This window comes from Babylonia areolata, chromosome 18, assembly GCF_041734735.1.
Source record: "Babylonia areolata isolate BAREFJ2019XMU chromosome 18, ASM4173473v1, whole genome shotgun sequence".
NCBI classification, from domain to species: Eukaryota; Metazoa; Mollusca; class Gastropoda; order Neogastropoda; family Buccinidae; genus Babylonia; species Babylonia areolata.
Window position 1 is genome coordinate 14479152 of NC_134893.1, and position 16613 is coordinate 14495764.

Below are 16613 nucleotides of genomic sequence, written 5' to 3' on the forward strand. Positions count from 1 at the left end.
AGCGTGGCTGTTGGCAGCAAGCAACAATTTAAAAGATAGGTTCAATGGAGGCATAGATTTCTGATACATGTATGTATTATTTTTGCTGAGAAATATTTTGGCAGATTAGCAGTGTATTGCGAAAAAAAAATTTAACCATATGAAGAGCACAGGAACAGGAGTCATGATGGCTGCCGGAAAAAGAGGGCGCTAGTCAGGGGGGCAAAGGGGAGGTTACCTACTTCCGGGAGGTTATCGGCCGTAGCTACTTTCGTTTTCTCCGCATAGGTGGATAGTAGTTTGCACAGGACAGGAATGTCAGACCCCTGCCGGAGTCTGCACTAGTGGGTCACGGTAAGTATGTTATTTAAACTTAATTTTAGATAGAAAATTTCCTTTTTATAATGTTCCTTGAAATCTCCTTGAATTAAGTTTTCAGCAGTCTGTATGGACCATGTGATTACTTTTAAGTTAGTACTTCATTATTTAAAGAAACAGAAAAGAGATATGTTAGATGATATATTAAATGTTACAAGTCATTTTTATGGGTGGGGGAATGTCGTGATAAGTTAAGAATGATTCTCATATGTTTTAGGCTTGTAAAATTTTGCAGTTAGCTTTTCATTTTTTTAAAGCCTGTGGGCTTTTTTCCATCTGTGTGTTAAAGCTAGGGGCTTGTCTCAAGCCTTTCCTGACAAAGGAGGATTGCCAGGGAATGAGTTGAAGAATAGGAAGGAACTCTCAGGACACATGCTGGTCCTGAAAATGTCCTTTCATCCAAGAAAAGGGAAAAAGTACACATTGTGCTGTCAGTTTTTGCTGTAGCAAATTGGTTTTGAACATATTGATGTGCCTAAGCCGTCTGTAGTAGCAGACAATGTTGTTTTTTTTATTGGCATTAACTTGCTCTTTAAAGCAGTTGAATAAAAATTTTTGAAAGAGTATAACCCTTTCATTAGAGTATTATAGCTTTTATTATGGAAAACCGCACATTCTGTACCATTAGGGATGTGTAATGGTTTGACTAACAGTGAACACTTTGATGGGTAACGGTTTGACTAACAGTGAACACTTCTTTGTTTGCAGCCTAACCCCCCCAGTGGACCAGGGTGGGAATGGCTGCTGCCTCCATTGCCAGTGGTGTGGTGATGGTGATGGGGCTGACAGCCTGCAGCACAACAGGAGACAGGAGTTAGCAGTGAATACATCAGTGTGGCCATGCAGTGAAGGAGAGACTTCTCTTCCAGCTGGTCATCAGTGACCACATGAGCTGTGCAGACGGTGCTTTGAAAGAAAGAGGTGTGCTGTGTGTGCTTTGTGATTGATGGGAGGCTGCACCCTTCAACACTGTGTGACTTGGGGATTTGGAGGGTGTGGGTTAGGGGGGTGGGGGGTGTCCCCTGATGGGGGTCAGGACCACAGGACACCAGCAAAAACAAGGCTTCAGCAGGTGGTGTGCTTGCTGCAGCTGTGCATCAAGGTTGTGGGTGCTTGCTGTGCTTCCCAGTGCAATGGAATGAATGGAGTGTATGTGTGACGGCAAAGGGGAGGGGACTGGGGAAATCATGGGGAAGAGTGGAGGGGAGGGGGGAAGGCTGCATGCAATCAGCAAGCTGGCCTGGAGTCAGGTTTTGCTGCCCAGAGAGTGTGTGTGAGCAGCAGTGACGTGGTGGAGAGGTGAAAGATGCAAAGTGATGGATAGGATGTACCGGCCAACACATTTCAGCTTGGTAATACTGCCATGATCCTACTGGACATTTCTGCTTGACACATTTCCTCTTCCACATGATACATTCCATCAGGGTTCTTCACAACCAGGATAATGGTGGTGGGATTTGGAGAAGGGATTTATCAATTCAACAGGTTCAACAGCAGCACTGCCACCAGAGAGGAAAGACTAAGCGTGCCAAGCACAGTTCCCTGACTGTCAAGAGGGGGAGCTGTGTGGATGTGACCCACAAGGTCTTGTGTCCAGTCCCGTGAAGCATTCCTGCTTATCCCTGGTGTCAGCGAACATGTGTTTGTTGTTGTTATCAGAACCTGTCCATATATTGTCAGCACCTGCGTTGTTGAACAGTAATTGGTGTATCATTGGTGATGTGGGTCCTTCATCGACAGAGCTTCAGGAGACACTGTGTGAGGAGCGCTGATTGGTTTTGCTCACTCATGGATTTCATATCAGTGTGTTGTGTGTACCTGTCTGCACGTTGATGTGCTTTAACTGTATGTGATGTGAAGTGAACTGCTTCAGCGCTTTAAGTTTTAACTGTTGCAATAGTGACTTTGTTTTGTCATTTTTAATTACGAATTTTTCTTTGCACTTTGTCAATGTTTTTGAAATTAACTGCTAATGATCATGATTGTGGCCTTTAGTCCGACCAGAGTGGTGCATCTAGTTGGTGTGTGTGTGAGAGAGAGAGAAGAGAAATACCTATGACTGAACACCAAACTATTTTACGCATATTGGTGTTGACTATAAATACGATGATGAACCATGGTCATTTGACAATGATGTGGCCACCTTAAGTATGCTGGATATGAAAGCTTGTGGAGTGTGTTTTGAAGGCAGAACCTATTGTTATGTAGAACATTCCTTATGCATGTTTGTGAGGCGTTTATCCTGCCCCATAATACATCCTGCTGTTGATCATCTGATCAGCAGGATCAGTCACCATTGATTATTCTCAGGTTGTAGACATTGTGTTTTACTTCATGGGAATAGGTTTACTGCTGGTGATGCTACAAATCTGTGCACAGTCACAGCAGACACAAACAGAAAGAAAGAAAATTAGTTATCGTATCTCTCCAGTGAAATATGAAAGAGGTTTTTTTAGTGTTGTTGTTTTTTAGGTTTGAAAAATAAAAATTAGATACATGAAAGATCTGTGGGGTTTTTTTTGTTTGTTTTTATGATAAGAATAAATGATGTGTAATTTAGAAAGGGAATTTTCCAGAGGAGAAAAATATCACCCAAACAAACCAGATACTGAAAGGTTTAAACTGCTAGCCTCTGTTGGTGAATGAAGGCCATCGTAAGATTGTAAGAGTTCCTTCCTCCTTGCACCCCCTTCTTCCTCCTCAAGAATATTTGGAATGGGCAGTTCTTTTTTTTTTCTTTATTAATTTTTTTTTGGAAGGCTGTATTTTACTTTTGTTTTTTTGTTTTTATGAAGCTTGTTTGCCTCTAGATAAAAGGAGAAATGTGACTTACACAGTCCATTAGAAACAAGCTTCCTTCCTTTGCCTGTTGGGGCCATTGTTCCCCTGGGCTGACGGATGTCTGTGGGCTGGTGTACAGAGCACTGATCAGAGGGGCTAGTGCTGTGGGCCTGCAGGCTTGTCGTGTCACCACCTCCGTGCTGAGCCCCTCACATGTGGGATCCTCCTCATGTTGGTTTTCTTTTCGCCCAATATGAAGATGTCATGGAAGAGAAGGTATTGCCTCTTTTTATTCCAAAGTTCCCTTGATTGATGATCCCACTGTTGGTTGGAGGATAGGTAAGATTTTGGTGATGGTTGTGAACTAAATCCTTTTGGGGGTATTTACAGTGCTTTGTGAACCCTCCTGTGGGGGTATTTACAGTACTTTGTGCACCCAGATTCTGCGGGTTTAATGACAGTACTTTGTGTACCCAGATCCAGTGGGGGTATTTACAGTGCTTTGTGTGCCCAGATCGTCAGGACGGGGGGTGGGGGGTATTTACAGTACTTTGTGCACCCAGATCCTGCTGGGGGTGGGGGGGCGTGGGGGGGGGAGGTATTTATAGTGCTTTGTGCACCCAAATCCTGTGATCAACCTTTACAGCACTGCTTCTTTCTGGATTGTGCAGAGGGAAAGTAGTGATCAGTATTGGAGATCTGATAACTCAGAAGACAGCAGGTGTGTATATAAATCTATACTTTCTGGGAACAGGAAAGATCACTGTGGATGTTTTTCTATTTGGAACACAAAGTATCGGTAAACAGAGTTATCAATGTACACTATTGGGCTGTAAATTACAGAACTGCATCAGCTCTTATCTCAAACCCCATCTACTGTGCTCAAGATAAATTGTGGTGTCCAGTAGAAGGTAGGAAGGAAAATATAACAGTGCACTGTACAGCAGTGGAAGACTGAAGTTAAATGGACAGATATTATTGTGGTGATGTATGTGATCATCATAGCTTGAATAGTAAAACTGATCAAACTGTCTGATGTTGCAAGTGATAATGGAAATATTGGTAAATACACTGTAGCGGTATTGTGAGTTATGAAATTTACAGGCTGAGCTGATTTGATTAATTTGTATTCATGATAGATTGACTACATGTAGAGCAAGCTTGGAAGCAGTAGGAAAGTTCATTATAGCTCATGATGTTGAAGAAACAGTCCCAGTTATAAACTTCTTTTTTTTCTAATTTACCAAAAACGTTTGTATTTTTAATGAACGATTGATCATGTAAAGCATGCAGAAGTCTGGTAAATTTTTTAGGTGTGCTCTGTAGAAGTTATTAATTATTTTCATTGTTATAATTATTAATCCACTGGTACACATCAGTGGAGTAAATACAAGTGGTTAATCACTGTTAACCCTTGCCCAGTGGAAGAAAGTGGACATTGATTTTCAGAGAACAGCAATTGCCAGTTTACTAAACAACAACATATGGTCTAAGTACTGTTTAGTCATATGTAGAAACAAATCATCACCTTGCAGGATACAAATTCCAGGTCCCTTGAAGTCAGATGTCAAATGTTAAAGTGAATTTTGTGGTGGAATCTGAACTGACATCCTCCAGCCTCAAGGGCTATTGGTGCACCTTAGTCCTTACACAGTACACTTTTTTTTATTATTATTATCCTTGCCATTTAATGGTTGAACTCAATTAAACAAAGTCACATGGGACCCCCAAACAATGAAGTGCACCATGCTTAGCTGTGTCATATGTGTTCAGTGTTTTGTGCGATTGATTTACAATCCATGGTGCACATTTTTTGTTTTGTTTAAGTGAAGTGTTCCAAGTGTTGCCTTCTGTGTTGTACAATGCTGTAGATCCAAGGTTTTGTATTGTTGCTGGATAAATCATTGGTCCATGTTTAGTTGATGTGCTAACTGATTTTGCATCAATTTCTGGAATGTGTTTGTTGGGACTGATATAGAATGGTTTGCATCAAGTGGCAGCAAGAGAGCAAATTTGTAACCCCTCTTTTCCCACTGAATGAATACACTGTGTCAACGCTTTGTGCTGAACTGTAGTGTGATCACTTTGTGTTCTTCATTCGTTTCATTGAAACTCATTTTTCACTCCATTGGCAGAAGCATAAATTTATTTTAGAAAGATCAGAATCATGACAGACATTAATGATTTAACAAAAGAATATATACATACTGTAATAATTCAAACATTTTCAATCTGCAGTATGCCACTCAGTCTTATTATTCTTTCTTCCTTTTAGTGTATTGCCCTTTTTGCAAAGGATCTGTTTTCTATTGCTTTGTTTTTATCCATCATCAGATCCTTTGTACACACACACACAGTTCATATCTTCATTTTTTCTCTTCTACTCTGACGGTTGAATCTGTGTTATTTATATAAAGGGGTGGGAAAATCAGATTGAAAAATGAATCATTTTACTTGTGTATGTATTTGGAATGGAAATGGTGGTACCAAATTAAGTATCCAGAGTTTGAAATGCCATAAATATGATATGTTTTATCATTGAAGACTGAGACCTGCATGAAAGGCAGTTTACAGCAGTAGCATATGACAAATTGGGTTCCGATAGTCAGCCTGAATAGAGGAAAGAAAATAGTAATGTCAGCCCATTTTGCCTTTCTGTATTTGCTTTTTAATCAGTCATTTTTTATCCTTTTTTTTCTTTTTTCCCCTGCTTTTGCCTCATATGTACTTGGATATCTACATTAAGCTTTGCTGACTTCTATAGTGTATTATTCCTTTGGAGCATAGGAGCTAGACCTATTTCATGTGACATGTAATGAACTGAATGACACTTGGAGGGAACAGGTGAGCCAGTTTGTTAACGAATCAGGTTGTGGACATAAGGGTTGTTGGGACAGTTAACTCCATGGGCCTGTTGAATCATTCTGACTTCAGCACAATGAACAGTTCACACAGGGTGTCATGTGGTAGATGACCTGTGTCTTCAAATAGCTGAATTGGAAGTCTAACATTGTATGAAAACTTAATTTACTGGTATATTGTGTGTCTGTCTCCATCCTTTTTTGTTGTTGTTTTTTGACATACTAATCTGTTTTTCATATATTACCTGGTTAGTGAGTTTGAAAAGATGTAGAACAAGAATAGTGCAAGAAGTGTCAGAAGAAGAGTTTGAATTGTTTTTATTATGGACTTACACGGTTGGAGACATTTAAATTGATAAATTCATGAAAACATTCTGAAATGGTCGGACAATTTCAGACCAGTGGTGCATATTGATGAGAAAAGTGCGGTTGTTCATGAAGACTTGGAAATTACTCAGAAAGAAAACAATGACTTCTTCGTCTGAAACATTGTTCTATAAACTGCCACCATTGACAAACAGATAATCTCTGTGAATGAAATGAAATACATCTATAGATGAGTGCACTCAGTTTGATGGGGTATCAGACATCGATCACATTACAAGTGTAGCATACTCAGTCTTTCTGTTTATGGTATCAGTGATGCTGAAGTTCAGCATCCTGACTATCATGTAAAAAGGTTAAAGGAGGCACTGTGGCAGAATTGGTTAGTGCTGGTTACTGATCCAGTGTTTTTCTCCAGTCATCAGGGTTTGAGGCCTCGGCATTGTGTCCTTGGGAAAGGCACTTTACTCTGATTTTCACACTCCATCCATGTCCTTGGGAAAGGCACTTTCCTCTGATTTTCACACTCCATCCATGTCCTTGGGAAAGGCACTTTACTCTGATTTTCACACTGCATCCATGTCCTTGGGAAAGGCACTTTACTCTGATTTTCACACTCCATGTCCTTGGGAAAGGCACTTTACTCTGATTTTCACACTCCATCCATGTCCTTGGGAAAGGCACTTTCCTCTGATTTTCACACTCCATCCATGTCCTTGGGAAAGGCACTTTCCTCTGATTTTCACACTCCATCCATGTCCTTGGGAAAGGCACTTCACTCTGATTTTCACACTGCATCCATGTCCTTGGGAAAGGCACTTTACTCTGATTTTCACACTCCATCCATGTCCTTGGGAAAGGCACTTCACTCTGATTTTCACACTGCATCCAGGCATGTATGGGAACCTGACTTAAGATGGGGAAGGTTGAAACAGAGGAAGGAGAGATAGGGCCCAACCTTTCTGTGGTGAGCCCTAGACAATGTTGATATGAATTCACTGCGCCAATGGTCTAAAAATCTGTCATGTACCCTGGCCAAATCTGCATGGATGGAACTGCCAACAGCATCAGTCTTCTCATTTAGACAAGATGAAGTATAAAGTGTTTTCATTGTTGTTGTTGCATCAGTCTGTTTACATATTCTTACGTCGTTAATCTCCATCATGAAGCCTTTTCTCTTTTTCATGTTTCCACATGGTAGGTCAATATTTTACCACAGCGACTTGTTATTGCTTTGACCCTTTTGTGTCATGACAATTTAGAAATATCTTTTTAGTTATGATGATAAAGATTTAATGTGAAGTCATGAGACACCTTGTTTTTCTCTCGACTGTCATGCCGTCTCCCCCATGTCATTTTCTAAACTGCTGCAGGATTGTGCCAACTGAGAAGCTTTTTCTTCTCTTTCTGTCGACTTGTTTCTTGTTGTAGGAGCTGATTCTTCACATTTCTTTTCTGTCCTCACTTTCTTGCTTTGTTTGCATTTCATTTTTTCCTCTTTTTTTTTTTTTTCTTTTTCTTTTTTTGTTTTTTTATTGTTAAAGTTCCTGGTCTGAGAGATCTCTTTGCTTGCATCTGGATTTTTGTTTTCCATCTCCTGCTTTGTCCAGTTTCTCTCTTTCTCCTTTGACCTGGTATTTTGCTTTCTACGTGATCTACATTCTGTGTGCTGATGGCCTTTTTTTCTTTCTTTTGTGTCTGTCTTCATGTAATATGATGTTTGTTACTGGTTCTCACTTGTTCTTCCTCATTATTGTACTGCTCGTTTGTCCTCTTCTGACTCCCAACTGTCTTTTCATTGGCCTCCTGTCTGCTCCTGTCATATGTTAAACTGTGAGGTGGGGAAAGTTGGGTACTGATGGTTTTTGTAAGCATTAAGAAATTCTGGTTCCCTCCCCCCCTCCCCCAGTCCCCCCCACTCCCCCACCTGATGTTCCATCACCCCTCTGTATTTTCTGGGAGAGGGGGAAAGGATGGGAAGTCGTTATACTGGTGCAGATTCAAAGACAAAGGATTTTTATTATATTTTTAATAACTGTCATTATTATTATTCTTATAATTTAATGTTTATCATTAATTTTTACTAGTACCATTACAAGTGGTATGATTAATCAGTTGATGATGAACTTGCAGTTTTTGTTGTGGTGGTGTTTTTTGGGGGGTGGGTATTTTTTCATGACTGAGAGAGGCCCGATAAAAATGAAGCTTCAGGCTTTAGGATGATGTGGTGATGTGTTCATGTTGCAAGCTACACATGAGGTTGAGGTTGTGATCTCTCCTGTTTCATGTGATGATTGAATGCCTAACTGGCTTGACAGGGTTGTTGTTTTTTCCTCAAAACATATTTTGAATTTGTTTTTATTTTTCCCACAGAAAAGGAGACGTAAGTCTTCTTCAGCACCATACATTTGCTTCAGTTGTCACACTTTACAATTTGCTTTTAACCAGCCTGTTAAATAACAATATAAATTCACAACTAATTTTTATGACAGGGGGAAATATTCTTGCAATAAATGTATTTTATCGTAACTAACCATTCCCCCCATCCTATTTGTGTGTGATGTGTGAGTTTGTGGTGGTGCTTGTTGCACACATGCCCTTTTCTCCTGTGTGTGTGTGTGTTTGAATAAATTGTTCTTGTACAATGGAAACAGTATTATTGTGGAGTGTGTAGTCTTTCAAATAAAAGCTTAAAAGCATTTCAAGTTAGAAGTATTATCACCGAAAGTCAGTCTATCTTTCACCTGTGCCAGTTGACAGACTTGCAACACACACACACACACACACACACACACACACACACACAAGCATGCATTCAGTAGTCATTCCATCTCTCACCTGTGCCAGTTGAGAGAATTGCAACAGATTCACACACACACACACACACACACACACACACACACACACTCATGCATTCAGTTGTCAGTCTATCTCTCACTTGTGCCAGTTGACAGACTTGAAACATACATATTCAAAAGCATGCATCCAGTAGGCACATACAATGCCTGTACATAGCATTTTTTTTTCTTCAGAAGTCAGATCACAATATTTAATATTGTAAGGCTTCAGGTGATTTTTCAGAAAGCATGACTCTGCTGGGAAGATTGTAAGGCTTCAGGTGATTTTTCAGAAAGCATGAATCTGCTGGGAAAATTGTAAGGCTTCAGGTGATTTTTCAGAAAGCATGAATCTGCTGGGAAAATTGAAGGGGGAGAAGAATGGGGGAGGGGAATAGATATCTTAAAAGGTTCATTCAGTTTGAAAATAAACATATAATCAGCTATGCTTTTTATATGCTTGCTAAATACTACAATTGATGTAAAAATGGTTTAGGAACCGTGAGAATATAATGGTTTTTTAATAAGATCTTTCCATTCATCATATATGTATGATGAACAGGATGAAACGCCAAGGTCACTGCATGATCCAATCGGGAAAAATCTGACAGACCTCTCAGTTACATCCAATTTTTATCAAACTTACTATTGTGACTGGTACAATGTATAATCTCAATTGGAAATCAAGATCAGAGATCACAGGTCAAGACGAAAATATCAAGACGAAAGGCAAAATGCTTGTAGACCAGACATCTTGTATTCATCATTCATCATTTGAAATTTTACTTTGGAGTGAAATTCTTGAAAATTTTCCCCATAAGGATAATACTCCTCACCAACAGGCAAAATTTATTTCCCAGTTCTCTGTTAACATATGGCTGATGAGCTTTCCAGAGTTATTTTCTTGCATTATTTTTCTTCCCCTTCGAATTGCCCACTTGCATGTGCACACATTCAAGCACAGACATGCCAGCACACAAACACACACACACACTCGCACATAGCATTGCAAGCACACTGGCAGACACACACACACACACACACACAAAAGCGCACACAAACTTGTATACATACACAAATGTGCACATGCGTATACATGACAGGTTCTGACAGCAGAATGGTGTGTTCATGAGTGAGAGAGCAAGGGAGAGAAAGTGTACCACTCTCAAACACTCGCACAGTGCTCTCTCTCTCTCTCTCAGGACAGACTTGAAGATTAGGCCATGCCTAAAATCTTAATCCTTGAATGAGAAACGATTTGAGTTCTCATATACAGAGAGTGCAGCAGAATGAAAGAGGCCGGAGCATTTCTTCTTTCTGAAGATCGTTTTACTGGTCAATGGATTCTTTTGGAAGACAGCTTGGACAACTGACTGCAACAGGTAGCACAATAAAACAAAGTCAAAGGTACAAAGTCAATGATGCAGACATTCCACGCTGAATTATCTCAAAACAGTTTGTTAATTGTAATTTGTTACGTGGACAATTTTGCCTCAGTAGTTAGCTGAACAACAATAGCTATATCTAAATTAATATCATTTAAAAAAATATATATATATATATATATCTATATAAGATATACAAAACCAGTCCCAAATTGTCGCATGACTCACAAATACGCTTCCGCATGTACACTCACACTGACCAAGCACACCAGCACCAAATCACAAACATCCACCTAAACACACAAACACCTGCACTCGATCACACACTTGTACAAAAACACGCACGCGCGCGCGCGCACACACACACACACACACTGTAGCGAAACATAATGCACTTACAAATATGCTCCCAATGAATGTTGAATGTACCCAGTGAACCTGGGATGTCTCCAACGTAACGGCAAATGTACATTTCCAAAAACAACCTCAGAGAAAATGGGCAAAATTTGACTGGGTTGTCTCCCTTCCACTGTACGCTCGCTTTCCCTCGTTTTTTGCTTTGTTTTGTTTTGTTTGCTTTGTGGATCATTCCATTTCTTTCACCAGGGGAGATAGGATGCAAACGAACAAGCAGGGTGAGAACACACAAAGTCAAATTGTATTTCACTGCAGTGCTTGTATGTGCATTGTGACGGTGTTTGTGTGTATGTGTGTGTGTGAAAACAGAGGTAGAGGCATGGGAAATCCACGACGTTTTAGAATAGCCTGACCCATTATCGCAGCAATGGAATGATCCACACATGTACACACGCGGCACGCACGCTCGCACTTACATGTGTTCACACATACACTGACGCACGCACACATATGTATACACAAGCAATACTAAAGTCTGCACATTCACGTTCACAACACCTTTCACGCCCGCACATACATTAACATGCACACACACACACACACACACACACTGTTGACAAACACTGACGCACTGATTCACACACCGTGTTACGATACACATAAAACAAAATTAATAGAAACCGCAGAACACACACACACACACACATTGCAGCGAACATCGACTGATGTACTCATGAATTTGCACCCACTGTCAACCCATGTTGAACCCAGTGTACTTTAAAATGTCCCCAATGTACCTGCAAATGTACCCATTCAAAAACCGACCTCAGAAAAATTGGGCAAAAACTTACAGGTTTGTCTCCCTTATTCTATCATAATTCCAGTTTTCTTTCTTTCTTTTTTTTTTTTTTCTTTAACTTTTTAATGGTTTAGTGGTTCATTCCATTTCGGCCTAAACAGGGAACTGTGTGGGATGCAAATTTGAACAGACACATAAGATGAGATCACTTCAAATGCGTGTGAGGCGTGGGTGCGTCGGTGTAAGTGCGTGCCACAGTGTGCGTGTGTGCCGGTACTGTGCGCGCGCGTGCGCGCGTGTGTGTGTGGTTTGCAGCGTGCGTGCGTGCGTTTGACTGACGTAGATCGTTTCTCTTCTACCATGTTTTAAAGTAATATGACCTCAGTTTTAGGACCCAGGAATGGAACAGTCCACTTACCAGAATGGAACAGTCTCCTTTTCCTGTCACCTGCACGCCCATGTCACAGAACGTGATGCATGCACTGCGTTATTTTGTTATGATTAAAAAAAAAAAAAAAATCTTTCATAAGGTTAATAGGTTTTAACAGAACGGTGTGTGCGTGTGTGAGAGAGCAATTAGCGCGCGAGAGAAAATTAACCATTCACACAAACTCGCATAGCTCTGTCACTGTCTCACTCTGTCTCTGTCTCTCTCATACACGCGCGCGCGCTCTCGGTAAGTCTCCTGTCGTGACGTCAGGTTGCAGAGGAATTGTGATTCGTCACTGATTTAGGTGGTTCTAGTCACGGGCATGAGTTCAGAAGCGATGCTCGATCGGTGGCCCACTGGAGGCGGTCGAAGCGACTGATGGAGCCATGTGAGGATAAGGTCGGCCTCTGACCGGACCTCGAGCGTTCAGGCTAGCTGCGTACAGTCGATTGCGGACGGTCTGGTCGGATACATATGGCACTCCATTCAGTGCCTGGACTGTGGATGAGGCTGAAAGGAAGCGGTTTCAGATTTCCCGTAAAGCGGTCCTGGGCTGCTGTCCTCGCTCGGCTTGGTCGTCCAGTGCGTTGTCTGCTGTGACACCAGTGGCTTCCAGTCTGGCCCACAGCCGACTCAGTGTAGTGCTTCGTCAGTGTCGAGATTGTCCAGCCTGCAGTCAGCCAATGGCGTTCAGTGTTTCGTTGTGCTGGAGTCAGACGGCGCATTTTTAGCATTGGAATTTTTGCATTCAAATCCGATTCAACAGACTCAGCCCGTGCAGTTTTCCTGGGTTTTATAGCCATGATCAGATGTGAGTGAACCGGTCTTTGGCATTCCCAATCAAAAACATGACCGCCATGTGAAGCCACGCACACACACACACACACACACAAAAACAAACCAGGAATGCAAACGCAGACCATGCTGCACGTGCAAATTGTGAAGCCTATGGTGAAAATGTCTCGTTAGTCACTTGTCAATCCAAATCTCGGGACCTCGGTTTATCGTCTGATCTGAATGACAGCACATTGATCTCCCTTGCACAAACAAAATTGACTCCAGCATCTTTCCCCGCTTCGTGTGTGTGTGTGTGTGTGTGCAAGAATGTGTGTGTATTTGTATGTGTGTGTACGCACACATGTCGAAAAGCTCGCTCACCCGCAGGACAGAATAATCTCAGTGGTCTAAGAGAAACAACTTCGTATAAACGTCATACAAAACAAGATTACGCATTGATCTCCCTTTTACAAGAAAATTCACTCGGGCAACTGTGTCTGCTCACTTGTGCACGTATGTAATGCGTGTGTGTGTGTGTGTGTGCGCGCGCGTGTGTGCGAGCGTACACGCGAGAATGTGTGACACGCACACACACACGAAAGTACGCAACAAGTGCACAGACACAAATACACACGCCTGTACACGTGCGCGCGCGCACACACACACACACACAAACGCACGTACACGCATACAAACACATGCAAATGCACATACACACAAATTCGCACACACACGACCACCGTGGGACACACATACACAAAGAACGACACACACATAAACACGCATGCACGCATGCACGCGCGCACACACACACACACGCACTCGTGTGCACCCTTAAACACAGGTACAAATATAAATATGCTTGCAGACACACAACATGCACACTCACACGCGTGTGCCTACAACACACACACACACCAGCACGCGTGTAACACACATACAAGAACCGAAGTTAATACTGCAAGGGAAATTACAGTGTACATTCGTGTAATGTAATCTTTCTACAGAGTTCTTTCCCTTAGACCGTTGCCGGAGTTTTTTCCGTTTAAAAGGGAAAAAGTTTCGGACGTGCTTGTTGTACGCAAGCACACGTACGCACATACACAAAGAAACGCGCGGCATACGTGCACACACACAATTATTGATTCACACACACCATGGCAAACGCACACATACAGCATGCATACACATACACACAAACATGGAGATGACACTGCAAGTCGTCGTCGGCCTCCTGTTGGCTGCACCAGGAAGTCACTGCCGGGCGTTGCACTTCCTGCTGTGGCTGTGTAAACCAATGCTGGAGTGGCAAACTCTACTGCATGGAGGGCAATTACCTGTTGGTAGATGCTGCTTGGTTTACATAATTTGACTTGTGTGTGGCTCTTGTTCTCCTCGGCAAGTCAATGAGCTAGCTTCTCTCTGCTTGTTTCACCCCTCCCTGAATGGCAGATTTCAAGGGTCATTGCAAGTGCCCTGAGATGACACTCCAAGTACAATGGAGATTAATGTGTAGTTTCATATTAAGTAATCTTTGTACAGAGTTCATTCTCCTAGACCATTGGCAGGGGTTCTTCCTCCATTTTGAAGATAAGAATATTGCTCACAGATACACACACCCTTGTGCACACATAATTACACACATTAGTATGCATGCCCACACTGACATGCATAAACACACACATGTATACACGGGAATCATACATCCACACACACAATGGCACACACACACACATGCTTGTGCATGTACAAGGGCACACATGGAAAGTGACACCTACACACGCTTACACACACAAAAACATCTGCACTCACACATTCAAATCAAATACACACATACATGGTCCTTAGACGTGCATATACTACTCACATATAAACACATGCATGTACACTCACACATACGTACACACAATTACATACAATCATACAGGCACATATACACGTTTGTGGCACAACATGCACACATGATGCATAAATCCATGCACATACACAACAATCATACACAGACATGCACATATGCTTGTAAATGTACAAGGGCTTTCACACACACAAACACACCATTAAACACCTTAACACACCTCACCTACACCTAATCACATATATCCAACAGCACCCACACACAACCCAGACAACTGCATGAAAACATGCAAACATGTACCCTAATTCAAACACCTGCATCCACACACACACACAGCTCCAACCAGACGCACAAGTTCACATGATCATACAGACAAACATGCATGAATGCTTGCGAATATACAGGGACACACATACCTGCATAGACACATACATACAATCTGGCACACACATACACCACACATACACAGAGCATAAACATGGGGACACACACACACTGACACATATATTCTCGAGTGTCCATGCACATGCACTTGCACACAAACAAGCATGTGTATAAACATGGGCATGCGCAAGTGCATTCACACACACCTGCACATAAATACGTAACACACCTCTGCATCATTACATTCAAAAACACCTGCACCCAAATGCCTAAGACACACACACACTCGTTCATGTAAAGGGGCGCACACACACCCAAAAACCTGAACACAAGCTTATCTGGGTTCAATTCCTGCTATCTCCCTTGACTTGAGTTTGACTTGAAAATCAAACTGAGCGTCTAGTCATTCAGATGAGACAATAAGCTGAGGTACCATGTGCAGCACCCACCTGGAGCACTGAAAAAGAACCCATGGCAACAAAAGTGTTGTCCTCTGGCAAATTCTGTAGAACAAGTCCATTCTGATAGGCAAGCAAATATATATATATGTATGCATGCATCAAGGCCTGACTAAGTGCACTGGTTTATGCTGCTGTCAGGCTGATATGTGGTGTAGCGTACATGGATTTGCCAAAATGGAGTGAAGCTTCCTTGAAAAACTGTAGTCACATTCATATGCTCACACAGAAATGCACACACAAGTATACATCCTCACCAAGGCATGCACACACTCAGTTACACAAACACATGGATGCTCATTTCTTTGTAAAAACTATAAATCTACGCATTGTTGGTTTGGAGATGATGCCAATATTCCTTCAGATTAGTTATAGGTCTTGCTCTTCCTTTCAGCTTAATTAGCCATTTCCTCTTTCCATGATTTTGTTTTTGAGGCGATTGATAGTGTAACGGCCTTGTTTTATTCTTTAGGTACTCTTTTTATATTTTTCACAATTTGATGTCTTTTTAGTTGCAAACCTCTTTTTGTAGTTGTACTGCCACGGAGGAAGGTGGCAGAATGGTTAAGACGCTCAGCTGCCAATACAGAGAGTCCGTGAGGGTGTGGGTTCGAATCCCGCTCTCGCCCTTTCTCCCAAGTTTGACTGGAAAATCAAACTGAGCGTCTAGTCTTTCGGATGAGACGATAAACCGAGGTCCCGTGTGCAGCACGCACTTGGCGCACTGAAAAAGAACCCATGGCAACGAGAGTGTTGTCCTCTGGCGAAATTACGTAAAATGAAATCCCCTTTCATAGGTACACAAATATGTAAGCATGCACTCAAGGCCTGACTAAGCGCGTTGGGTTATGCTGCTGGTCAGGCATCTGCTCAACAGATGTGGTGTAGCGTGTATGGATTTGTCCGAACGCAGTGACGCCTCCTTGAGAAAGTGAAAGTGAAACTGAAACTGTACTGCCAGCAAGTCTGTCAGCTCTCTCATTTCACTTTTCACCTTATGTACAGGGC

The 16613-nt window shown here is 41.8% G+C and overlaps 1 protein-coding gene across 1 annotated transcript in view; it reads left to right on the plus strand.

Annotated features, from left to right (window-relative positions):
• The window catches only part of LOC143292499 (LLGL scribble cell polarity complex component 2-like), an 89321-nt gene extending 80299 nt beyond the window's left edge, over positions 1–9022 (plus strand). Inside the window, exon 39 of the mRNA XM_076602839.1 lies at positions 1066–9022. Within this exon, the coding sequence (XP_076458954.1) occupies positions 1066–1070 (5 nt within the window). The 3' untranslated portion in view covers positions 1071–9022. The remainder of the gene's footprint in view (positions 1–1065) is intronic.
• Positions 9023–16613: the final 7591 nt, after the last annotated feature.